Raw genomic sequence first — 27,714 nt, forward strand, 5'->3', positions numbered from 1 at the left:
TATGAAATGACATACTTTGACCAGCCAATGCACATAAATAATGAAAATATGTAGATTATCACGGTTCTGTATTCAGAAGTTTAACTATAAAATATAGTATTAAAGGATCAAAATATAAGAAGTTAAATAAGGGAATGTTAACAATTAAATGTAAAAGGAGGGTTTTGGTGAACGAAAATTGCTTTCCATGATAATATAGCTCTCTTCTCTTCTCTTATTGGTTAGCTAAACAAATGGATTTGTCAGTAAATGCCACATGTTGTGTGATGTTAGACTACAATCAGTAATTATGTGAATATAACAGGGAACAGTGGTATTGAAGAGAAGAGTATGATATGACTTTCTAAATAAAATTCTAACAACAAACAATTAAACATAAGTTAATATTTTCTGTGTGATTAAAAAATATAAACATGTAAGTATGTATAGTACTCAGTGACATTTAGGGAGTGATTTACAGTTAAGATTAAACCCGGATACTGGTACAAAATGTAAACCAATTAGTTTTGCAGGGACGAAACGTAAAATGCACATTACTATTGTAATGTTCATTTTGTCACTACCAATAAACATTGTCCAATGTGATTATTGTGGTTCCAACGCACAAAGAGATTTAATAGCAAAAGATAACAGGATTTACCGCAAACCATGATAAAAAGGTATAACAATAGGAAAATATAAACTGAATACATTACATTACGCAAGTGAGTTCTGGGCCCAGGTCCATGTTCAGCATTGTAGTCTGCGGTCAAGAAGAGAGATCTAACACTGGCCCAGGACTTGCTTATATGCAGTTGCAGTTAACAAAAAAACATTGATGTCACAATGTACACAAAGTTAAACTAAGGTCTTTCTTCATTGGTCCAGGAGTCAGGTCAGTCCAGTACAATGGAAATCATAGGTCAGTTCAAAGGATTCCTCCGATAAAGTGGGGCTGGCTCACTCCCAACAGCTGAGCACATGTGCCTAAGGGAACCGAACTAATCCAGTTTAAACCAACCTATCTGCATTCCTAACACAATATCACTTTGAGCATTAATCCTTTATCTCCCATAATTAGCGATCGCAAGAAGCAATCACTTCACCGATAGTAGCAGATTCCTGATGGTAATGTACAGACTAAAATGACACTAAACATGATACATTTCCTATATCCTAAGCCTTAGATATATTTAATGTAGTTTTATCTATGTATAAATAATCTCTAATCCTTTTTACTAATAAATAAATGTGGATTGGAACCTTAATAAATGTGTACGTGCGAATGTAAATATGTGCGTTATTAATCCGTGCAATTGCGTCATTACACGTGGCTTACAAATCGCAATCGCACTGTAAAACAATATTAATCAATTTAGCTTACTTCCAATTATTGACTTTCACACTAGAGTTGTGAGGGGGCCACGGCCTTGCCCTGCTGTAAAACACATTGGAGAAATAGAGGTGGCCAGTATTTGTATGCAGAATGCAAAGCAGGCAGTATATACCCTGCATGCAAAAAATAAAATTTGTGATTACATCCATGCAGTTCAGCATAATTTTCACCCAGGCAACATTTGCACCTATATCTAAATCAGTCCGCTAATGTTTAAATGTGTATATTTTTAGACAATTGTATTTCTCTTAAAACTGGAGTAAAATAGTAAAACAGATAACACAGATACAATAATAGCAAAGCAGGTACAATAGAATGTACAGCATATTGTTTTGTACAATATGCTATTAAATTCATCAATTCCTATTAATTCTTATATTGTTTATTCAGTGATAACTTTCAAACAATACATTGTGGTGTTTTACATATTTAGCAGCTGAAACTGTAGCGGCTTTCAGGGCCTAATTTTTTGTATAGTTGTAGTGCTGCTACATGTATGTATGTTATCCCTGAACTCTTGTTAAAACTCTGCATTGAAACGCGGTACACGTTTTGTGCTTGTGCATTGTGGATATGGATTTATTTAATTGTAAAGGTAAGTCAGACTGTAAGGAATCCAGCCAAGAAACAATTGATTAGTTGAATGCTAAAGGCATACAGATTATGCTACTAGAAAAATCACAGAGAGACAAACAAATACACAGTGTTCTTTGTAAAGTACGGTAAATAAAGGGATTACTGAGCAAGTAGATCTATCCTTGTCTAGTGAATAGAGTGTGGAGTGACTGGAGTACAAAGAAACATCACATGATTTTCATCAATGAATTAATCATTCTAAAAAAACAGACAACTTGTTAACCTGAAATTAAAGGGAAGCTGTCCCATATTTTGTCACTAAATAGATGATGAGCTAGCCCCAATATATTTGTTATGCAGTAGTCTTGACTTGAGTAAGTAGTTGTTTGTATTCTATTGCACATGGTATAAACAGTCTTAGTCCACTTCTGAGAAGTTACTGGTCACCGTCATGTAAGACTATGTTTATTGCACCTAATGACATTATTCATGAAATCCCCAAATTTTAAAGGTTAGCAAAGGGCTCTGTCACTACCACTATGATAAATAGGAATTTATAGAAAAATTGAGTAGTGATTACCGTTAGGTCTAAATCTCAATAAATGCCATATACAATAAGTTGCACAACTATAATTTCCCAAATTATGTGATGTTGTATTTACTAGTAATGTAATGTTTCAGATTAAAGATGCGTGTTGCATTGGCTTGACTCATTTGCACACTGTGGGCCTGCTTTAGCGTTAAGAGGTAAGGCCAACTACGGGCAGCAAAGTCCAACTATGGGGTGTTGAAGTCTATTACGTTTTGAGTAATTTGCCCTAGTAGTCCCTATGCCTGGAGTGGCTGACTGGGGGCAAGCAAGTTCGGTACACTACGGGCATGCACACATAAGTGTAGCACACCCCTAGAGATGGGGCATCACCACGTAACTTTACTTAATATAAACAAAGGAATGTATAAATATATTTTTGAAAACAGCATGCTCCCATATAAATACGTAACAAGTACCAGTGTTAAAGCCAAATCTGCTCAAGCACGGCCTCCCGGCAAAAGCAGCAACCAGCACCCGGACACAATATACTGGCCTGGTCCCACTATAAAGGGGAGACCCAAAGTGTGGGGTCATAAAGTGAAACCAGCCCCAGCTCGGTCAGCACTGGGTAGAAGTTCCTAGAAAAACCAGGCCACATGCTGAGCAGCACTTGGCGCTTTCCAGTACCCCTTGGGCAGTGGGTGCCAGGGAAATACTGTAAGTCAAAAATAGATAAAGTACTATTGTGGAACTGTAAGACCCAGCAAGCCTCAAAAGCCATTGACTATTTGGGAATGCTGGAGCTTGTGGAACTACAGTTTCAGTATTTATTCTTTATTAAAATACTATGGATAAGACAGAAATCATCATGAAGTTGATGATGATGACTGCCAATGCATATCTTGATGCAGTTCCCGACGTACCCATACGCTCAATTTTGAGATGCAGGTAAGATTTTATAGGTATCATTTTATGCTTCATTCAGGCTGTAAAATTGCAGCCTTCTGTAAATTATTTATTGCATCTAATTGCATCTTCATCTAATGTGAAGAATAATGTTTCCACACAATTATTGTACTATATTTTGAAAAACGTTTTTTTTTCTATCAGTTACAATTAATTGTTCAGAGATTTGTGTTGATGCATATGTTTTGTATACTGTTATATAGAAGGCTCTAGCAAAGCCTGTATCTGAGCCTAGGAGGACAAGCGAGTTTTCAATTACAGAGGGTCTCCTACTTCAAAGAAGACCTTAGTTTGGATGATCCTAAAATATTTTTGTTAATCCTAATTCTTTGTTATTACCATAACATTTGCACAGGGCCATTTCTGCTGTGTATTTTTTATTTATTTAACCTGTTACAGCTAAACTAAGGACAACAGAAGGGTTCTCTTATTAACATTGTTGCATTTATGTTGCAACCAATAAAACATTTGCTTTTATAGTGTAACTTGCAGTTTGCAGATAAATGCTAATTGATTATTGCTTCTTGTAATTCAGTGCAAATTGTCCACCTAAATGCAATGTTAGCAAGAAACTTCATTAGGCAAGAAGGGAAACTCAACCCACACAAAGTATGGCACAACATAGACATTCAAATAAAAATAAAAACAATGACTACAAGTTCTGTGTGTTCCAATTAACTGCAGAATATGAGGAAAGAAGCCAAAGCATACGTTTTATCCTACCTCCAGTGCCTCCATTTTTCAGTGTGTCTGGTGCAGGTTGTTATCAAACTTTCATTTGCATAATGATTTTGTAAATTAAAATATAATTGCATCTTCCTTCTTATCAGGCGTCTGTCTTTGTTTCCCCTTCTCTTTTAGATTATCAGTTTATTAAATGTCTTTACACCACAGAAGTCTCTTGAGGAGTTCCAAGATGTGTAAGTAATGCCTGATTAAATTAGCTTAATCTTCAGAGGCGGAGAAAGTGCCTTCATTTATTAGATAAAATCAACACAATATTGATTGGAGGATGTTGCTGTGCTTGTAGGAAGTTTAAAACATGAGGACAAAATGAGGACATCCAAAATCATTTTAATTAGGCATCATTCAGCCAGGCTACAAGTTTTTACAAACATTGTTATAAAATAATTTAAAGTTCCAGCTCCGTCATCTGTGTTGTCTCTGCTATTTTCTTAGTCTTTTAGCTCTGTGGCCCAGGCAACCATCTCCTTCTTCATTGTCATATAAATAACTGTTACATATAGAGCACTTAGACAAGTGGACAGACCATCTGCCTTCTGGCATTTACTACGTGTAATCATTTTCAATAAATATGTGGTTATATGATATTGTAGCAATATCGTTAATAGTTCTATCAAAGTCAAAATAATTTAAATTAAATTTCCGGACTTTCTGCATCTGGTGATGGATTATGAGAATTAGTACATTTAAGACAATACTATTATAATTCCCTGTTCCCAAGCATATTAATAGTTGGATTGGTAAATGAAGAGATTACCCATTTATCCTCATCAGCAAGTATCATTTATTGCAACTTTAAACTTTTATAGCTCTTTTATTACAGATTTAAGTATGGTCTCCATTGTACATGTTGACAATCTTTAACTTCAATGGGAAATCTTCCAACAAAGCTGAGGTTTTTAAAAGAACCATTAGGGGCAGTTTCAATTAGCCGCGTTGTTCTGAAGAACAACGCGGCTGTGGGATTTGACAGAAATTCTCCGAAGAATTTTTATCGCTGTTCATAAAGCTGCGAGTGAAAACCGGCGAAGAAATTACCATAGAAATGGTAATAATTCTCAGCCGCATTGTTCTAAAGAACAATGCGGCTAATGGAATATGCCCCTTAGAGTGATTTCTAGAAAACTATGACTTGTCAAAGAATATTCTAGTATTAAGTTCTAGATGAGCAATTTTCACTATAGCCCCTGAAAAACGTTCTTACCTCTAAAGTCAATACATTTAAAAAAAAGTCAGTCTACAATTAGGATCACATGGAACCTGTTTATGCTCAGTACCTGAACTTTATTTAAATATTTTCTAAATGATATCCTAATATTACTTTGGACTATGTACAGTTTCCATGTCTGGTTGATTTACACAGTAATATTTTGGAGTTACCAAATATTGGTAATTTGACAATAGAAAATATTTTAGTTTTGTATTTGTAAATATCTTGTTAGCTAAATCTATTTTACATTTAAGCCTGATTTATTGTGCTGGGATTAATCGATCTTGCGCTGATCAGTGATTAGAAACAGCTGCTAAAGTGCTCAAATACTGAGTATTATTTTTCATTGTGATAATAAATATGTGAAATACTGGTATATATATATAGTATACATGTTAATGAAATATTCAAAATACAATTTTGAGGACTTAAATTAATTAAAGCAATTCTGATTTTTCTAGTTATCTAGTAATGGAATTAATGGATGCCAACTTGTGCCAGGTGATTCAGATGGAACTGGATCATGAGCGAATGTCTTACCTGCTGTACCAAATGCTATGTGGAATTAAGCATCTTCATTCAGCTGGAATTATACACAGGGTTAGTAACATTATTTATGGAGATGACAAGTGCTCATTTTGTCTTCTATACCATGTATAATTGTCTGCCACATATCTATGGCATGGTTTGATAACAAGTTGTATTGATAATGATAATGATGATGATGACACAGTTGTGTAAAATCTTACATTTTCTATATAAGTACCAGTTTTCACACCTTCCTTGAATCCTGCCAGATCTCTTTGTTTGACAATCAAGAGGCAGGTAATTCAAAAATGGCCGGTGATAGAACATTCCTACACTGGGATAGAGTCAAGAGTTTTGACCTAAGTTGCAGTAGCTGATTATATGTCTCTGTAAAGAACATATCCACCTAAAATTATTCTTTGACCAACATCTCACTTCCCCCAAACTAGCAGAACAGTGGGCAGGGCCATCTTTTCCATTGGGCACGATGGGCAGGTCCCCGGGGGCCCCACGGGCAAGGGGGCCCCATAGGTAGGGCTCTTAATTAGAATAAATAATCCTGCAAAAGAAAAAATCTGCAAAAAAAACCTTTAAAGGTCACTGAGCAAGTACATCTATCTATCTCTATCTCTATATATCTATATCTGTATCTCTATACATCTATATATATATATATATATATATATATATATATATATATATGTGAAGGGGCCCCGGTGCACTGCTTTGCCCAGGGGGCCATAATGTTGTTAAGATGGCCCTGACAGTGGGTATTCCAAGATATTGAATAGCAGAACTCAAGAACACAGCAATAGCTTTGTTCAATCAGTGCCTGGGTTAGAAAGTAACACAGGAATGTTTGCACATCGATTCTCAATGCCATCAGAAGCAGCACTGATGCTCTGGCAAAGCTGAGGTCTCTCAAGCTGCCATGCAACCCCCACAGATCTGCTAATTGGAGAAATGAGGCGTTTTTTAAAAAATAATTTTATTGTGAAATTGTATACATTCTCGAACATTTTAGGAGCAAAATCAATTAACACAATATCATAAATCAACAGAAAAATAATGATAAGTATGTAATATCTAAAATGTAAATCATAGTATAGTGAGAGTTATGTTTGTTCCAAATTTACAGTAATACTGGCTAGTTAAAAATTAGGTATTAAGAATGTCTCCTAAATTAGTTTTATGTTAAATGGGAATAATCATCTGTGAAAAGGTACATATTGATCCATGGTACTAGTTGTAATTAAAAGAAAATTAATATTGCAGAAAAAAGAAGTTTGGGCAGCCTAGCACTTGTCAGACTAGTTATAATAAGAATTCAGACATTTACTATAGTTGGTTAGTGGTCAGTACAAGGCGGGAGTTTTGGAAAAGTGAAAATTTCACAGGCTAGTATTTTGTGTGACTGATGAATTTGTGCACAGATGATTATCAGGTATGTACAATGTGTCATTGCTTGTCAGACCTGAGTGATTAAAATACTCAACATTCTATATATACAGTGCAGTTTGAAAGTTCTGAAAACATAACTGCAAACAGCTCATGAAGATTATCTAAGATACTGAGTAGAGCTCGGTGGTGATAGGGGTATTTTCGAGTTATAACTCTTGTGGGTGATATGTGGGTAAGATCAGAATACAATAATTCTGCATGATATGGAATATGTGCAGTAGATGGTCTGCTTACTGGAACTTTGCTAACACATTTCCATTTCCAATGCAGGACTTAAAACCAAGTAATATTGTTGTGAAATCCGACTGCACCTTGAAGATTCTTGACTTTGGACTGGCAAGGACAGCTGGCACTAGCTTCATGATGACTCCCTATGTAGTAACGCGCTATTACAGAGCACCAGAAGTCATTCTTGGAATGGGATACAAGGAAAATGGTAGGCTGTGCCTTAGACACAGTCTCATGGTAAAGGCAGGAAATGTAGTAAATAGACAAGTACTGACAAGAAAATAATTGCACTTTATACATTAAACTGGTTTTTAACAAAAGTACATCAAAATTGTACTTTTGATTAGGACAGAACAGGCGCTGACCTCTTATAAAAAATTCCTTCCAGGAATAGAGTAAGCTGAACACCTTCAGATGTCAGGAAGGGATGTGTCAAAATAAATCCAGAGAGGTTGTGGCGTAAAGGTATATGATACTGTGCAACACATATCAATATGTATTGTACATGTATTGGAACATCGCTAGAAGTACATTGATCATTGCTTGAAATCAGCAATACTCTATACTTCTTTAGGGGATTGAGAAACCGCAATTCTCCCTCTTTGGAAGGCCACAAACCACTTAAATGACATTTAATTTGGCTTAATTCCATTACATGCAGCCCTTGATATAATGTACATTTTGGCATGTGTTTTACGCTGGTAGTATAAAAGGGAGCACTTATGTTCAGTATGAAAAATAAAAGGTAGTTCTATAAAGGGGGAATTATGAGGTTATTCACCCCTTGCAGAAATACACATTTAACAATTATAGTATTCTGTTAGACAATTAAATGTACACAAACACCTCCTACATGGACTTGCTGTAGCAAAACACTCTATATGTATCTCCATGAATATATGTATCTCATGGAATTTTCATATATAGGAACATAAGCTGTACATACGGAAATCAGGGAGGAGTTGGATACTAAAATAATTGGATGTCAATCTGTTCACCACAGCTGTGCTTTTGCTATGATTTTTTTAAATGTTCTAAAGAATGCATAAAACTATCAATTAAACATTAGAAAACGAAGAAAGAAAATAAACCCTATACTTTTAATATAAGATCAATATGAGCTGCATTATGGGAATATATAGGATTAAATGAGATAATGAATATGCCATCTTGTTTCTTGTTGTCATATAGTCAATTGACAAGTAAAATTTTATAGATTCCTGTAAACGTGTAGATACATATATCGGGCCTTATTTAGAGGTAATAGGCGCAAACATATGTCAAAGTCAAAATCGGACGCATCTCTTTACTGTACTGAACTGCTGACACATGAGCTCCCCTGACATGCAAAAGGATGCAAGTTTAAGATACACACAACTCAAAATATGGGTGAAAAATGTGTGCATGTGCAGTGCAACAAATGTTTCCGTTTGCTTTTTTATATGGCGCTATTGGATTTATGTCCAACTCTAAATCAGACCCATAATGTATTCACATTTGGAGAGTAGCCTGCCCTTTATAGTGCAGCAAAATACAAGTATACCACTATTTCAGTACTCATTGATACATTCTCTGTTTGTTATTTTTTATACATTAATTAGGATGTTATATGTTTTATTCACAATAATTCATTAGCTTTTATTCTCCATTTAGATTCATTTTAATGTCACTTTCTTATTTTCATGCTATTGATATTTCGAGCATGGTAATTAGATATTAGATGAAAAAGTAATTTAAGCAAAACTGCTCTGATATTCCCATCATAACATTCTAAACTCTTAAAAAAAATTCTGATAGCATCCATTATAAATGGATTCAGAGAATGCCATGTCTTTATTACGATCTTTTCACATCCATAATTTACTGTCATCTTCAGTATTTTCATTCTTTTCCATCCCACCTTATTCCCATCTGTACTCTCGCAAAGGGGTATTTAAAAGCCGCTCACCTATTTTCTAAAAGGGGTAATTTTTGTTAGAAAAATTGTTTTTGTTTAAGCTGCTATTTTTGCTGCTTTCATTTGCCTACTTAATTTAAATACAGTTTAGTTGGGGCATTTAGAAAAACTGGTGCACAGGATAAAGGTAGTAATAATCAGGTAGTACTGCCTAGAAACTTAAAGTAAACTCCTGACTGGCTACTTTGACTTCTAGCACCTTTTCCTGTGAATCATTTTTTTTGTAAAGGTTCCCGATTTATTTTTCTTTTATATTGATTTACGGGGGTGGGGGTAACAGGAGTTATGCTATTCAATCTGCTCTTTTTCCCTCATGCTTCAGGAATTGACTTTCCTAGCTAACTTTGCCTTTTCCTCTTTCCACATCTTAATGGCCTTGTTTCTGCACTTCTAGTGGATATTTGGTCTGTGGGATGCATTATGGGAGAAATGGTCCGCCACAAGATCCTCTTTCCAGGAAGGGACTGTATCCTTGTACTATATCGGAGCTTCAGTTTATTCATGGGAACATACCTTCCAACTTACCAAGCTTATGTGTCTGATTATTAACCACCATATTATTTGTTGCTGTGCACTAACTCTTCTCATTATTATTTTCACGATAACAGTCAGGATTTATGGTAGATGTCACCATGAGTATGAGACACATACTTAGAAGTATATAGGTTGTTTGCATTGGTGGTGTTAAAAGAGAATATGTGTGAGTACTAAACCAAATTTTACCTTTTTTAAATGTATCTGTCCTCTTCTCACTGAAACACATACACTGATTTATATCGAGCCCAAATAGAATAATGAGTTAGTAATATACACTATACCCATATATATATATATATATATATATATATATATATATATATATATATATTAGAATTTTTTATAGCTTTTAACATCATGCTTGTTTTTGTAAGTTGCTGGTTATCTAATTGAAGCAATTTTCACACTGCATGAAAACTTTTGTTAATAACAAAGCCCATTTGTCTTCAGAGGTTTGAAGTTTGGAGCGCATAGGACGCAAATGGAGTCAAATAATAAATATACTCGAATACAATGAAGCTACTACTAATACGAACTACAATAAGACAGTTAAGTTAAGCTGCTTGCAATACATGTGATTAGTTCATATAGCTTTTATTTTTTTCTCTCTATTTACAGTCTACATTTAAAATGTGAAGTTACACCAATTGTAACATTTATAAATTTCTAATCCTGACATTTTGTGGCAGATTTGCTTTTGCCACGAATGGATTGTGCAATCATATTTTCAGCAATGCACTTTGTAATGAAATTGTCACTTCTCTGACACAAACATTTATACAAGTATATGACCCTGCAACCCTATAACACTTTTTGCTGAGGTACATGCTGCCTCTACAGCATTATCAAATCACTGTATATTAATTTCATGATTAAAATAACTTTTGCTAGTAATCATCAGTCACATGAGAATGTCGCTGCTCTAAATTAATATTCTACTTTTCTACTCTAAGTTTCTAATATCTTTTATGCGATAGTGGTCTAAGGCAGAGCTGTCTAAAGCTGGGTACACACTACAGAAATTTCGACCAACTTTTTATGCCGAGCTATTTTACATGTGATCGATGTTCCGATCGCTCGGTCCATGGACTGCATACACACCAGCCTTGTTTAGGACGATAAAGGGAAGAGCGGACGTCCCTTTAGCGACTTTTTACAGCCATGTTGTCGTGAGCAATGACTGTAATTTCGTACTCACTGTTGTGGATCGGTCGGAAGTTTATACACACTACACAGCTGAAACGAGATTGGAACGAAAATATTAAATGGTACGACCAACCAAATGAGGCGATCGTCCATTTGGGCAGACTTTCGACCATCGTGTCACTGCACACACTGACCCGACTTTTGAAAGAGAGGTCGTATGTCGGCTGTTTGAGCCGATTATTGGACGAAAACAGTGTAGTGTGTACCCAGCTTAACCCATAGGGCATACCTGCCTTACAAATGTTTGTGGATTTACATTGTGACTTGCACCAGGGCTAGTGAATCTGTTCTACAGTGCAAACAATCTCCTTGATTATTAACATTTACGTGCCCCATTAGTTGGACAGTAATTACTGTGCATAGCAAAACTAAACAGACCTATCCATATTTCTTACCTTTCATTAACTCTATGTCATTCACCTAATACCTCTAGTGCATGGACAGGAAAAGGGATTGATGGATGTAAGAGACGTAACACAAGTGATTGTGCATGTTCTTGTGAAGTAGCTAAGATACAACTATTGATCCTGTATTGCAATTTGGCTTAGATAATATATTTTTAAAGTCACCTTGATGTAAAAACTGATAAAGTTTCTCAGTGCAGCATTTCCCTGAGTACAATAGCCAGTCTACATTACCATGCTGCTCTATTGTCCCAAATCATACAACCACGGGACTCACACATAGCAGTAAGATCTATTTGGAAGCTCATCATAGACAGCTGTCGGAAACACTTTGCAGCTAGACAGCATTATGGCCGAACCTTTGCTTTTTTTAATGGCCCTGGTATGTTGAGTGTTCCTCAGATGAACAGTATTACTCTCTAACGTTTTCTTCTTCAGCAGGTCACAGAAAGTGTTACCCCTGTTTTTCCTGTTCACTCTCAGAATATCAATCATTCTACAGTCTTCTAGCTTCATTAGTTTTCCTGTAATAGTCACATCAAACAGCGCTAGGTTGGAAGGTATGTATAAGTCATAGCACATAATTAATTAGAGGGAACAAAACTATGACTCGCCAATCTATAGTATAACTGATAATGTAACTATACCCATTAACTCTTTATGGTAGACTACTGCTTATTTTAATTTTGGGGTGTTGCTTATTTGTATTTATTTCTCATGCTATGCTTTGCAAGTTCCCATTTCATAAGAAGGACTTACCGTAACACTAATCAGAGCAATGCATTTATGCACAGATGCTACCTCTCGGTTATCACATCGATGCTCGCAGTTCGGCTTACTTATCCATTTAGCAGATGCATTTGATTCTGAATTCCACTCTGTGAAATTCTATGACCGTTTCTCTCATCTTGTTTTCCTTCTAATGCTATAGTTTCGCCATCATTAAGACATCCTTTTGCACATTTTTTGCTTGGATTTTAAGTGTAGGTGGTATCTTTAAACACCGATAGCCAAGTGTTCCTAAATGGGGTTGCACACTTCCTGATTCACGGTACCAAAAGATAAAAGGGTGATTTGTGATTGCGAACAACCGCTGCAAGCTGCACATTGTACTTGCCCTTTTGCTACAGTAATTTCATTCCCTAGAGTCTGTTTGATGTAGAGTGCTTCAATGGAAGGTTTTGCAAACTAAATTCTAGCACCATGGGTGGGTTTTAAATGCACCGTTTTTTTTCTCTACCTACTCTCACTACTAACAGCATTTAAACCGTTTTTACGTTTATGGTTTTTTCGTTTCCCGGCCAGTCATTCATGTATTATTAAAATACAAACTGATTAATAATATTTAATAATTAAAATTGTATCTAAACTAATACTTCCTGTCCCAACACTCAACCAGTGGTATGACTTTTGCATTTGGAGTCTATGATTTCCTGAACTTAATCAGTAAACTAAAGAACCAGAGGCAAATTGTGATGGGCTGCAATCAGCTGCAGTTTCCCACAACATTGCTCATTACCTGCTCACTTAAAGGGGGCTACGATGTTTGATGGTTAGAGTCGTCGTCAAGTCAGTGTAGAACAGTAAACAACAACAGGCCTTGCCTAGCTGGAGAGGTGTACTCCATCTCTTTCCTCCATCTAGCACTACCCATGAGCTGTAAGTCGGTACAATCATTTTACCAGCATGGACTTGACTAAATAGGCAGTCCCAACTAATCAGTGATTGGTTATTATACATTATTCAATAAAGCCACCTGAGTGATTCAACCAGACTTAAACAGAGACAGAAAAATATTTTCGGACATGGGGCTATATTGTAATACCATTTTTGAATATTGATGACTCAGATGCAGGGTGGGGGGTGATATATTCAGAATCTCATTTTGTATGTAGTCCATCTACTTGCATAGTATAATACTTGGTTCCTGTACCTAGCCAGGTGCATACTGATATGCATCTTCTGTTGATAAATTGCATTTGAGATGTGATATAAGATGCATATTTGTATAAACTTGGGCTTCCAGTTAAGATTTATGTAAAAGAATAATAAAGTCTAAACAAATTGTAAAAAATAGAAAATAAAACTTAGAAACAGGAAAAATATTTAATTTACTGATAAAGCATTTTTTCTTACAGTATCCATGGGCTTTTTTCCTATTGATAAATAGACCCCTTTGTTTTCCATATTGGCAGCAGTACTGCTTGTTTTTTCTGCCACTAAAATATTCTAGGAACATTACTCTATTGATACCTCCTGGCTGTCACTGTAGGCAGACATAGGAATACACTGTAATTTTAATCAGCTGCTTCCGCTTGCCTGCTTTGTACTTGCCATGAGTGATAATGTTCAACACAGACTAAACCCCATTGGTTTTAATGACAAATTAGTATGATTAAGTAATTTTTTTCTGCTTTGTAATACAATCAGTCTTAAATATTCAAATGTGCCGGATTAAACCCTTACAATTAATTGTCATCCTAAACCGCTGTTAGTCACTGTAAATGGAGAATGTAGTTAATATGGTAATCAGACGTAAAACTAGAGATGATGAACCTCCACATTGCTGCCATATCACCTTAATGCACTTTATGTTCATGTTCTCTTTACGATATGAATAACAGGGTGAGAGTTTGAGCTGAGCAATGCATAAATCTGCACATTTCTGCCTCTTGCAGGAGATTATGGATTATGAATATTGATTCTGAGTCGTAATGTGCTCAGCAGTCATTCTGCTCGGTAGCAAATTAATTCTGCAGATAGGTGTAATATTTAGGACTTTATTTTTTAAGCAGTTCTCAGTAAATGGAACATTTCTACGGCAAATAAAACTCTGAAAGAGACCTATATTAATTAATAAAAATCCACTTCTTACGTAAATGTAATTTCAGAAATGAAGTCAACAAAGAAGATCAATAGTAATAGCTTGAAAGCTAACAAGTAGTATACATGTCTGGAATGCAGATTGCTGCCAAAGTAACAGGCAGTTGAAAAACAACATAACATTACATTCAGTTTTGTTCTAACTATAGGTAAAGTCACATGCTCAAAAAATGACATCTCCTAATTGATTTATGATTTATTAATATTAACTTTTCTACTGCCGTCTGGTAGAAAAAGAGGAGTACAATAACAGCTAACTCCACTTTAAAAAATAAATAAAAATTATGAAATATTTAATAACCTCACATTGGTATTCATTGAAACCCATATAGAGACATTTAACAGTGTGGTATACAAGCTCCCTAACCTCATCCATTAATGTCAGGGGGTTGAATTTGTCAACATAAATCTCTATTTACACTGACAGTTTGAGCTCCCACTTTCTCTTCATCATACTCTGGTATTAAGGATTTTAAACTGCCAGTGTGGAACATATATCAGCTAAGTAAGGGGTTTTATATTAGCCAGATTGTTAGGTTAAGTGGTGTATTATATTACTTTTTTCTTAAACAGTGGAGTTGACCCTTGATTTTGCTTCCGCCCTTAGATGGAGTGGTCATATCCCTTGCAGCATGAATGGGGCCTGTTAGTGTGGCTGGCCAGTAAGCACACACACTGGGTGATGGAAGCCATTTGTGGTCATCTTTTGACAACAAAAACAATCATACCTGATGATGATGATCCAAATGACTTCACTCTGATTAAAAATGGGCATCTCAGTTGTTTTCAGGCCACACATGCAATATTGCATGGTGTTGGGACAGCAATAGCTTTTTTGTTAATTGAAATCCCTTTATCCTACTGCTCCTGCAGAGGATACAATTAACAGTGAAGCACATTTGCTTTGCATAAAACTTTTTGCAGGAACAGGCATTTGTCTCCTGACCATTGTGTGAGTGTTTCTCATGTTGCAAACAGTAACGGACAATTATGCTTCTGTTTGCAACTTTTGTGCTTTATACTGTGCTTTTTTATTCTGTATTTTACATTGTCTTCATTTTCACAATTGTGCCCTTTGTGAACATTTTCTATTTGCCTTAAGGTGAGCTTAGTAATGAGTTAGCAACAGTGAAAATTCCCAATCAATCATTGATGTCACCCATACCAAGTCTCTTGACTGTCTCTATTGCCCTGCCGTGCTGGATGTTATGTGCTCATTTGTTACAGCGTCTGATTCCCTTAAATGCTTTTCTGGTTCAATTGTAGTAGTTTAAATACAATTGTCCAGAAGCCGCTGTACTCAGTTCACACTCAATTCTCCTTTGTTGCACTATTGAAGACACAGTTGGGGAGGGTGAGACCTGGAAATTTTGTTATTTAATGCAAGATGCAATTATGAGCAACAGACGCTTGGCAGGCAAGTGCTGAGTGGCATTTGAAATTAATAACCTGCCCAGCTATAGTATTATATATATTTAAAATAGAGTCTCAGCAAAAATAAACAAAAGGGAAATGGACTAATCGAAATGGACTTTCAAATGATTTTATGAGTTTAGTAAATATAAAGTATAGAAGAATTTTTGGAAAGCAGTAAAAAGCTGTTTCTACAAGGTGAAATCGGTACTGGTCGAATACCAGTGACTCTGCTACAATTCCAGCTACAGTGTCATTTCCTTGTGACCTTAGATTCAGAGTATCAGTAATAAGCTAATAACATTTATTTATACCATACTCCCAACATGTGAAATAACTAAATTAGAACACTGCCTTGGGGGCATGATTGTATCACGTTAGTGGGATTGTTCATACCTCAATAGGCCTTGTCATACACCAGAGCCACTCCCAAAACCACCCACTCCCCAAAAATTACCCATCAGTTGCCATAGGCACCAGAAACTTCCTGCAAGTTAAGACAAAAATGCTGGACTCTCAAATCAGGACTATCTTGCCGAAATCTGGCAGTTGCCATGGAAATGATGGCATTTCACGCACTTCAGCAAGATCCTTGGGATTTTGCAATGGCAAAATAAATCTTATAGTTATCTATGGAATTTGTTACAGGATAATGTTAATAAGCACTGTAGTTACTCAATGCTTACACAGGTGATCATCATTTCTGAAAGTTGAACTCAAATGTACATATCTTACAGAGGTGGAATGTCAGGACAAAGCACAGTCTACAATCATATTTGTCCCCCTCATAGTTTAAACATTTGAAATTATCTTCCACTATACTGCTCATTTAATCCTATTTTCTGTTTCAATATTGAAAAATATTCATAACTTTTTTAAGTAAGAAGATAATGGAGATACATTTGTTTACCTGGCAAAAATGTAAAACCTTCCTTAAATAAATTAGTGTATGTGTACATTTTAGGGGCTTTGTGTCTTATTTATACCTAGATGCAGGAAGGAAGATGAAACCGATTGAAAAACATAATTTTCTCCACCACCTGGGTGGGCCATTTGCATAGCTAATAAATCTTGCAGTCCACAAAGTCAGGAACACCTTCAAAAATGCATAATCTTCACCTTAAGAGATCAATTTAAATATGACATCCTTCAAACCTGAATTTCTCTTTTCAGAATCAAGCGCATTGTATGTGATTGCGCATATTGGTCAGTGGCGAGAAATCTGCTGGTGTACACAAAGCTGCCAATCATACCACTTATGATTTGCTTACTTTTCATAGACTTAATTTTTTGCCATGTGAATACATTTGCCGTTCCATAAAATCATGGGCATAGTTTGAAAATACAATGTTGTTACATTCCATTGGCACTTGCATGACTCTTGCCCTATGCTGCCAATTCATAAATTACCCCCAGAAACATACAAAGTTCCAAATTTCACTCTAAATCAGTGTTCCTTCTGGTTTTCAGTGAATCCATTAAAGGGTCATGAGTATTTCACAATCTGGTTGTTGGTTTGGTGGGCCATTTACAGATTGGGAGAAGTCCTAAAATTCCTGTTGGCCGATAACCAAATCCATGTACCGATGCAGTCAGGGTTATACTTTATATATATATATATATATATATATATATATATATATATATATATATATATATATCCATATATGACCTTGTGCCCATTTCTTGCTAACCTTTACAATAAATAGTTACATGTTTAGGTCTTAGTTCTTTGGTCTTAGTACATCGTTCTCTGCCTCGGGGACATAGGATGATGAATCATTACCCATTCTCAGTATGTATGTAATCTCGCCTGGAAAGTGGCTCAGCTTTTCTCTTTCTCTGTTAAATCTTTATAGCATCTGATAACTCAATAGGAAAGGCTCTGAAAATGTAATTACATCTGGCAGAAAACTAAACTGAAATTTTTACTGCAGAAAAATAAACAAGCACTTTAATTTATCCGTAATATTGTAAAGCCAATGAAAAAGGATTTTCAGGGAAGATAACCGTGTTTTTAGTTGATAACTGAACACCATGTAGTTTCTAATGCAATATTTTACTTGCATTGTACACTATGATAGAGAGAATTTTTACTACTAGGCAATACACTTACTATTGTTTTTACTTTTAGGCAGAAAATGCTCTTAAGCAATTTGTATCATTCAAGTCTTTGTGGGCATATCTTTAATTGTGCTATTAATTTTAGTAAAGGTAATCATAAGCACAGACATATGATTCAATAGATGTTAACTAGATAGATAGATAGGTAGGTAGATTGATAGAGCAATAGATCACTGTCTGTTTTAATGTTACACTGCATGACAGACCCTCATGTACATTGTTTTCAGTTGACTTGTTGCTGTTTCTTCATTTCATTATTTTTGTTTGTTTTCAGTTGACATGTGGTCAGTGGGGTGCATCATGGGAGAAATGATTAAAGGTGCTGTGTTGTTTCCTGGTACTGATCGTATCCTTCCTTAAAACCATGAACTGCTCATTGGCAGCTGCTGCATTTGTGTTGTAACTAGTACAGACAGAAAAGAAAAATCCTAGGGGAACATTCCAAGGGGCTGATTAAATTCTAAGCTCTGCCGCGGAGAGCCTCCTGAATGGTCGCTAACGCATTCCACTCTGATGCAGCATCTGTGGAAAATCCGCCTTGTTAGTGTACTTGGAAATGTGCCGAGCCGGACATCATGGTGATGTACAGCGGTGCGTCGCTTATAATTGAATCAGCCCCCAAATGTCTGTTTTGCGTTTCTGTTGTGCATACTGCCACTGGCATCGCCCTTCTCATTAAATTGCTTAGCAGTGCTCCTCACAGTGATTGTAGTAGGAAACCGAGGGACCATGGTTTTGTTGATTAGATGAATAGAAAATGAGTATTGATTTCTTTTTTTTATTTATGGTTTTCAGAACATTCTTGATGACAACTTTCTAAATAAAACATACCAGTTTCATAGACAGTACTGCTGCATTATAAACAATACCATACACCAATGGTTCCCAAACTTTTGCAGTTCGCGGCACACTTAGAGTCTCCAAATTTTTTCAAGGCACCCCTCCAAAATAATTATTGAGCAGTCCTGTTTTAGAAGTAGTTGGGTCAAAAAATTGTAATAAGTATTTAGGTCAGGACAGAAATACTTATTTAGTTGTATGCAAAAATGCCCCCTCTGCATCCAGACACTCTGCACTCAGGCACTCTGCCCCCTCTACATCCAGTAACACTGCCCTCTCTCACACTGCCCCCTCTGCCCTCTGTCACGCTGTCCCCCCTCCTCTGCTCTGTCACGCTGTCCCCTCTGCCCTCTCTCACAATGTCCCCCTCCACTGCCCCTCTCACGCTGTGTCCCCCTCCTCTGCCCCGCTGTGCCCCTCCTCTGCCCCGCTGTGCCCCTCCTCTGCCCCGCTGTCCCCATACTCTGCTCTCTGTCCCCATCCTCTGCTCTCTGTCCCCATCCTCTGCTCTCTGTCCCCCTCCTCTGTCCCCCTCCTCTGCTCTCTGTCCCCCTCCTCTGCTCGCTGTCCCCCTCCTCTGCCCCGCTGTCCCCATCCTCTGCCCCGCTGTCCCCCTCCTCTGCCTCGCTGTCCCCCTCCTCTGCCCCGCTGTCCCCCTCCTCTGCTCTCTGTCCCCCTCCTCTGCTCGCTGTCCCTCTCCTCTGCCCCGCTGTCCCCCTTCTCTGCCCCGCTGTCCCCCTTCTCTGCCCCGCTGTCCCCCTCCTCTGCCCCGCTGTCCCTATCCTCTGCTTTCTGTCCCCCTTCTCTGCTCTCTGTCCCCCTCCTCTGCTCTCTGTCCCCATCCTCTGCCCCGCTGTCCCCATCCTCTGCCTCGCTGTCCCTATCCTCTGCCCCGCTGTCCCTATCCTCTGCCCTGCTGTCCCCATCCTCTGCTCTCTGTCCCCATCCTCTGCCCCGCTGTCCCCATCCTCTGCCCGCTGTCCCCATCCTCTGCTCTCTGTCCCCATCCTCTGCCCCGCTGTCCCCATCCTCTGCCCCGCTGTCCCCATCCTCTGCCCTGCTGTCCCCATCCTCTGCCCCGCTGTCCCCATCCTCTGCTTTCTGTCCCCATTTTCTGCTCTCTGTCCCCATCCTCTGCTCTCTGTCCCCCTCCTCTGCCACAATCCCCCTCACTCTGCCCTGCGCCAGGCGCCAGCCATAAAAAAAAAAGAACACAGAAACTTACCAATCCGTCGGGCGCCGAGACCCAGCAGCCTCCTCTATATTGCATATATATATCAATTAGACCCCACAAACAGGATGGAATTAAGAAGCCCAAGTCCAGGGTTAGCCAATATGTCCATATAGGAAGGGGTATGCTTTCCTTCCCCTGCTACTACAAAAGGTATAGCTAATATTTCTAAATCTATAGAGAGGGTGTTATCATATTCTGCATGTATCTGTGAGATACATGAGGGCATGTGTCTGTGCAGTGTACATTTGTGGAAACAACATGTTAATGTATAGAAAGAGAATGTTAAGAATAGATAAAGGCGACTCGGCCATCTCTCCACTCAACTATTAATTTGATTTTTAAAATATATCTGCTACAGTGAAAACAAAGGAACAAAGTGCAGTGAGCAAAGAACTTGGCTAGACTAAGGGGCGCATTCAATTAGCAGTGAGGTGCCAGAGTAATATCACACGGTGTGTTTCCGCATGATGTTTGGTAATGATCTTCGCTCATATTTTACCCGTACTGCATGTAAGCAAAAAAGCCAAAGCTTTAATTAGCGTAATTGCTGGTAATGTAAGCATAAACACAAGGTTAGTACTGTTACAGGTGAAAACATAGCATGCACACTATGCTAAAAATGTAAATATTTAATGAATATGGTATCACAAAGGAAATAACATATACAATAGAAACAACTGTCCATTCAGATGCCTCTACATAGTCTTACATGGACAGTGTACATACATATTACTATAGAAATCACATGCAACTGATAATAATCTGGTGATTAGTCATGCTGTACTTCCAAATTATTGAGCCATTTCTCTCTCTTTATATATATATATATATATATATATATATCTCCATATATGAACACAACATGCGTTATTTTAAAAGCGGATGGAAATTGCCAGCATGCACGCCTGTTTTCAAGTACAAATGAATTTCAAGACATGTTTCCAATTGAACATGGGTAGAAGTACGATTTGGCTCTACGGTACTTGCTGCATGCAAACAGATACAACACACTGAAGGATACGCGCAATGCATATGTGCAATATAAAGTCCCATCAAAACGTAGGGAAAAAAATTCAATGATTTAATGATTTATTTTTTTTACATGAAATACTTATATCAGGATGTTATTAATGCCTACCATAGATAAAATACAATTTTTTACAGTTGATCTTAATTGCAAACACGCTTTCTGGCATGCATATGTGTCCGCCATCAATATCAATTGCCACCTACACCTGCCCTGTAGCTGTGTAAGTGATGTGGCTGAAATTCACTTACCTGAGAGAAGTCCAGAGCTCGAATCAGATGAATGTGCTCAATCTTGGTATGTACATTGTCTACGTGCATATGCCCCTCCCCTCCCCTGTTCCACCTTTAAATCATAGGCTGTCAGAAGTGTCATTAAGTTTGATCTTGAATTGCATGCACTGCGTTCACTAGCATAAAGTCAGTTTCTGAGCGTGTGCATTGCACTTTTAGGCAATATACGGGACTCATGTTCCGTATATGAATTAGGCCCATAATGTTTTGGAACACATTGACAGTGCCATGTTGCTGTTGGGACGTTTTCTACCTTATTTGTAAAGTCCTTACCAGGCTGTCAGCTTTTTACAGATATTTACCCATTTGAGTACAAACTCAGATCATTTTGAAATTAGCAACAACACATACTGTTTATAAGCCAGACCTCCTTTATTTGTAGGTTTCAAACAAAGTAACTTGTTAAATGACCGATATTATGCAAACTGGACATTTGATGATACAGTCTATAAACGAACAACTTCTAATGTAGTGCAGTAACATTCTTCTGCTAGCCCAGCTGTTCAAACATAATGAGGTAACCAGCATAGGATTGCTAAAAGTGATCCTATAAATTCTCAACACTGTATAAGGGGTCAAAAATATTACCTAATTTGTAGAGTGACGGACAGTGTTACAAGGGAATATACATAAACATTAAAGGGAAAAAAATCCAGCTGTTAGAAATAATTGAGTAGCCTTATTTTGTTGACCAAAGAGAGTTGGATAAAATACAATTGTTTTTAAACAATTTGTATATTTATGTTAATTTAAACAATGCATTTACAGTTTACTGAATTGAATATAACTGTAAAGGGGCCCATATGATTCCTCATGTTGCATGTATCCTAATTTGTACATGGTGTCTATCATGGCTTGTAGCTTGGAACTGTAGGTAAAGGGGGACACATAGAGGTTGATACAGAGTTAAGCTGGGTACACATCTCTGCAATTATCTTGCCGATCACACGATTCACGACCGTTTGGTCAGATATAACAAAAGTGTGTACACTCCCATGATCATGTTTAATCTTACCAGAACACATTGCATCTGTTGATTTGGTTTCATAAACTTCCTATCAATCACGAACCACGATGGAACGTTGTCGGGCAAATGTGTAAGTGTGTACGCACCCACGACCAGCAGTGTAGGCAAATCTCTATAGAGTGTACTTAGTCCTGATCTTTCAGCAGATGGTTATGAGAGATGACGATCACAGATATATGAAGGAAAATCATGTAGGTGTGAACTCATGAATCTGCATGATTATCGGGACTTTCAGTCTTTACTGAAATCATTACAAAAATTGCACCTGAAGTAAGATTGCATAGGTGTTTACCCAGATTTAGTCGCAAGATAGGAGGAAATTACTGTAAGAAAAGAGGAAATTACTGTAAGAAAAGACAACAGAAAAATAGCATATTTCTGCCCATATGCCCCAGCAGAATATGCGCTGGCTTACAACAAGTTATCATCATCACTGAGTATTTGCACCTGCTCTGTAGCAGGTACAAAAGACATGTCCCCTAACAGGCACATATGCATGATTCTGCCGGTCTGCATGAGCTGCATTTGCATTAATACACCTTTACTGTTCTCGGCCAATGTTAGAGCTCCGCTTCCCTCACCCATCCCGCCTCTCCAGGTGCAGATGGGCGTAAAAGTCTGCATCGCCACCTATGCGTGTGCTCATTTTGTGGGCATGTGCAGAGCAATTTCACACAAGATACACTACACAAACAGCTGTACGTCCCACTTTGCCCCATATCTTATGTTCCATGAAGCTTACACAACCTAACTCAACTTTCTAGTAGGCCTCTTAATTAAAATAAAAACCTGATGTCTCTACTTATATTTTCTAAGACAAAGGGTAAAATTCTGTTCAGGGGGTATTTCAGTATTTTTAATTGCTGTGTGTCCTCTGTCCATTTTGGGACATTATGTAACTGCTTCTTGAAAGACTTGGAGCTAGATTTACTAAGCTGCGGGTTTGAAAAAGTGGGGATGTTGCCTATAGCAACCAATCAGATTCTAGCTGTAATTGTGTAGAAGGTACTAAATAAATGAAAGCTAGAATCTGATTGGTTGCTATAGGCAACATCCCTACTTTTTCAAACCCGCAGCTTAGTAAATCTAGTCCTTGATGTCTGTAGGGGTATAATAGATCTAATAAACCTTTTTACTGAGAAAAAGCAATGCCATGCAATCTTTTATTTTAGGCAGACAGAGTATTCTTGTCCTGCAGGTGCACTGTAATCCACTAACTAATGTCTTCTACAAGCGATAGACTTCCATTCAAGTGCTGCAGTTCATCAGCAGAGTTTCAGAGCTCAAGGTTAATATCTCATCCTTTTCATGTGTATCTTGGCAACCACTTCCACCCACATGCATTCAGCCGAGCAGAATGCGGACTTAAATACTAAGAGCTCCATCTTCTGTCTACATTGTAGAACACAATTTCAGATGGGCCCTCAGATATTAACTTGTCTAATCACCAGCAATTGTAACAAATCAAGCGCATAGCATAAGACATCACATTATCAAATGTCCTTTTAAGTAGATAGTGTGCTTATTGTCACAGTGTAGTCAGTTTCACATAGTGCAGTGCCGGGATTCTCTACCTTTTTAGAATATATACATCCTTGTCACAGGTAACCCCATGCTCACCAAGTACCCTGTAAAGTGTCTTTATTTATATTTAGTACCTCCTAATGTGTGTACATTGTATCCCCTTAACCTGAGTAAATATATCCCAAGCTACACTTTAGGCATTTAAAAATATCTGTTCTGATTAGTTTTATATGTTTTATTTATTTTTTAACTACTAAATGTAATTTTGAGTTTCATTTAACAGATTATATTACCCATTAAATCTATCTGTGGTACTCTTTTGGTTACACAACTTGAGAACATATTTGTATATTTGGTAATATAGAAATATGAGATTTACTACAATTCTTTTGCCAGTATTGGATTACTTTTAACTCATATACACTATTAGTGAATTATTTTTTTTTATGAATTACAGATAACCTGTGGCTTTCCATTGCTGGGGAACTACAAAACCCAGAATGCTGTCTTGCAAGGTCTTCTGGACCTGTGCAGTTCTACAGCAAACAGAGCCACATGATAAGCCTAATCTAGACAATTAAATAGAAAAATAAACTATTACATTACTTCCAGTGCAAAGTGTGTAAACAGTATAATATATTCAATGCAAAGATTGTTTAAATCATGCCAGAAGTACTATATATTATGCACATTTTGTATGTTAAATGCAGAATGTTCATGTTTTTTTTATATGTGCATATTTTCTTGTTTTATGGTACCTAAATGTTTCACCAGACAATAAAGCCATTCTCTACTGGCATATCATTTTATACATTTATATTACAGACATATTTCACACCTTTGGAGATGCCCTGAAGACAGTACCAATCACATTGTTTTATTCTCATAGGAACAATAGTTTCATTTCAATAAATGCATGTTGTCATTTTATATTACCATACATATAATCAAGTTTTGGTTTTTTTTAGCACTTATTGTATACATTTAAGAATTGCAATATACTGTAAAATTACAAAGATTTCAGTTTAAGTTCAGTTTTAAAATTCTGTTTATATAATATTCACTAATGAATATATTGTTCATATAGGACTATCATGTTTGTTATCTGCGTTTATTAACTGATTTGCACAAATGGATATGAGATTGTTTTCTTTTGTCACTTTCTTTTTCATGCTATTTACTCAGAAGTATTCTGCACATTTTACATACATCTCCCCCTTGACAAAACACAAGTTGCAGAACACCATTGATCAAATGCTTAACAGTATTTTAATTGATAATCACAAAGGGGCTCATGTTGGGCATACGCCTGTTTATTTAATGTGAAATATGCACTTTGCATACGACTACGTTCCTACGTAGATGGGGTACTTACAACTCCTTATGCTCGGAAAGGCAGAGCTGGGGAAGGGAAGGGATGTGCAAATGGAGACCAAGTACAGTAAGAGCATACTTAGGGCAATGCAAGCAGAGGCAGACCTGCACAGACACAGATAGCCTGTCAACAGCTGTATCACTGCGGGTGCCTAAGGGCTGATGCCCTTGCAAATACACAGTGATGATGATGATGGTCAGCAGCACTAGCTAGCTGCTCTGATTGGCCAATTGTGGATTGAGCTCTGTAGCTTTCTTCATTGATCATGCCTATATTATATCATTTTGTGAGTGTATTTTAGAATCCATTTTTATGCTCCTTTCATACACAAGAAGGAAGATTATACTTACTGCATTACAAGGATTTTTTAATTTAAATCAAATCTACTACTTGTCAAAGTAAATGTTAGGTAACTTTTCCTGTGCTTATGACCTGTTTTGACGTAAGTATATCTGACGTAAACCTGGCACATATACTATTGCTGCAGATCTGGGAACATCTTGATGCCTCCATCTCAGCACATGGGCATACATTAGTCATTAAGGAGAGCAAAGCATGAAAAAGGAGTAACTTTGAATCTGGGCAAAACCATGTTGCATTGCAGAGGGAGGTAAATTTAAAATGTAGGCACATATTTATAGTTGGGGTAGGACATGTCCTAGCTCAACTTTAAATTTCAGTGTAAAAATAAAGCTATCAAGTATTTGTGTGCTAGATGAAAAAACAACCAGCATGTATCTTATGTGAAAAATAATAAATTAATTTGCACCCCTTCCATTGTAACATGGTTTGTCCCGAAGAACATTTACTCCTTTTTCTTAGCTTACTTTCCTTAATGACTCAGGCCCATATGCGTCCAACCCAGAATCAGCCCCGAAGAGGGAAGTTCCCAAGTGAAATTGAATTGTTGAAATAAATTTGACACCACAAATTAATAAAAACCCTGCAAACGGTGAGAATAAAGGATTTGTATCCATCTATATGAGCAAGGACACACAACTGCAAATTATAATGATTGACATTTATTGATTTTTGCAAAACCACATTGCACCAGAACTATGATTATGCCATTTACTAGATAAAGCAGGTACACAATAACTTAGTGACAGCCTTTTGTAGAAAATGACAATATAGTGTGACTGATACACTAAATCCAATATTGTTTGAAGAAACACAGGCATTTGCAGTTAAATGGGCAGTAAAACAAGAATGTTCATTTAGGAAAGACATTTCTTAAGAGTTATAATTTAAATATACCTGAGATAAGTATGTGATAACAAGGAAAGCACTTTATATAAGACTTCCTGTTTCTAAGCCTGTTGTTGCCTGATCTGTGGAGCTCAATCTTTTATTTGTTTTAGTTGGGACCCCAACAGGGCCATTTTATGTGGTGGTCCTGTGTGTAAGAGTAATACTTGTGCCCCTTGATTCAATTCAACCACCATTGCCAGATCTTTTCCTTAACTGACTCAGCAGTGGCATAGTGCGCGGTAACTTAGTGACTGCTCCCTCCTCTGCACTGCACAGCCTGCAGTCTTTGCAGTCAGTCAATGTCTGCACAATGACTGTTTTAGTGCAAAGTGCAGGGCCGGATTAAGGGAATGGAGGCCCCTGGGCTAAGGGCGCCTCCATTCCCCCGTGAGGCCCCCAATGTGAGCCACCCGCCGCCCCCCCGTACCCTTTGAGGGCCCCCCGCAAGCGCTTACCTGTCAATGTAGTCCTCCGTCCCCGGCGCGCTGTAAGCTCCTTACTGAGGAGATCTCGCGAGAGTTCACTCGCGAGATCTCCTCAGTAAGCAGATTACTGAGCGCCGGGGACGGAGGACTACACTGACAGTGCTCAGCAGCATTGATCGGGCTGGGGGCGCCTCCGCCCCCGGACTGATCAATAATGCTGCTGAGGACTTTGAAGGGCCCCCTGGATGCCCGAGGCCCCTGGGCTATAGCCCAGTTAGACCTCGGGTTAATCTGGTCCTGGCAAAGTGCACACTGTCTACACAGTGACTGTCTAAGTGCAAAGTGCACACTGTCTGCACAGTGACTGTCTTAGTGCAAAGTGCACACTGTCTACACAGTGACTGTCTAAGTGCAAAGTGCACACTGTCTGCACAGTGACTGACTGTCTGAGCCAAAGTGCAATGCCACAATAATAACGTCACAGATTTTGGGATTTGCAGAGTGCGGTGCATTATTTAGCTGAGAGAAGGGGACACTGTAAGTGTGGTAGTGCACCTTCATTGGCTGAGACGGT

At 37.6% G+C, this 27,714-nt stretch overlaps 1 protein-coding gene across 10 annotated transcripts in view; it reads left to right on the forward strand.

The window, feature by feature from the left end:
• MAPK10 (mitogen-activated protein kinase 10) overlaps nucleotides 1–27,714 on the forward strand; it is a 183,073-nt gene that overhangs the window by 116,529 nt on the left and 38,830 nt on the right. For 8 of the 10 annotated variants that reach the window (XM_075203120.1, XM_075203128.1, XM_075203075.1 and 5 more), the window contains exons 5-8: nucleotides 4,311–4,369; nucleotides 5,865–6,003; nucleotides 7,663–7,828; nucleotides 9,972–10,043. In XM_075203120.1, the coding sequence (XP_075059221.1) occupies nucleotides 4,311–4,369; nucleotides 5,865–6,003; nucleotides 7,663–7,828; nucleotides 9,972–10,043 (436 nt within the window). Of the gene's footprint in view, nucleotides 1–4,310; nucleotides 4,370–5,864; nucleotides 6,004–7,662; nucleotides 7,829–9,971; nucleotides 10,044–18,418; nucleotides 18,491–27,714 lie in introns of all 10 variants that reach the window. The other 2 variants (XM_075203085.1, XM_075203055.1) reach the window with 1 other exon arrangement.

Source organism: Mixophyes fleayi, chromosome 1 (genome assembly GCF_038048845.1).
Source record: "Mixophyes fleayi isolate aMixFle1 chromosome 1, aMixFle1.hap1, whole genome shotgun sequence".
Classification (NCBI taxonomy): domain Eukaryota; kingdom Metazoa; phylum Chordata; class Amphibia; order Anura; family Limnodynastidae; genus Mixophyes; species Mixophyes fleayi.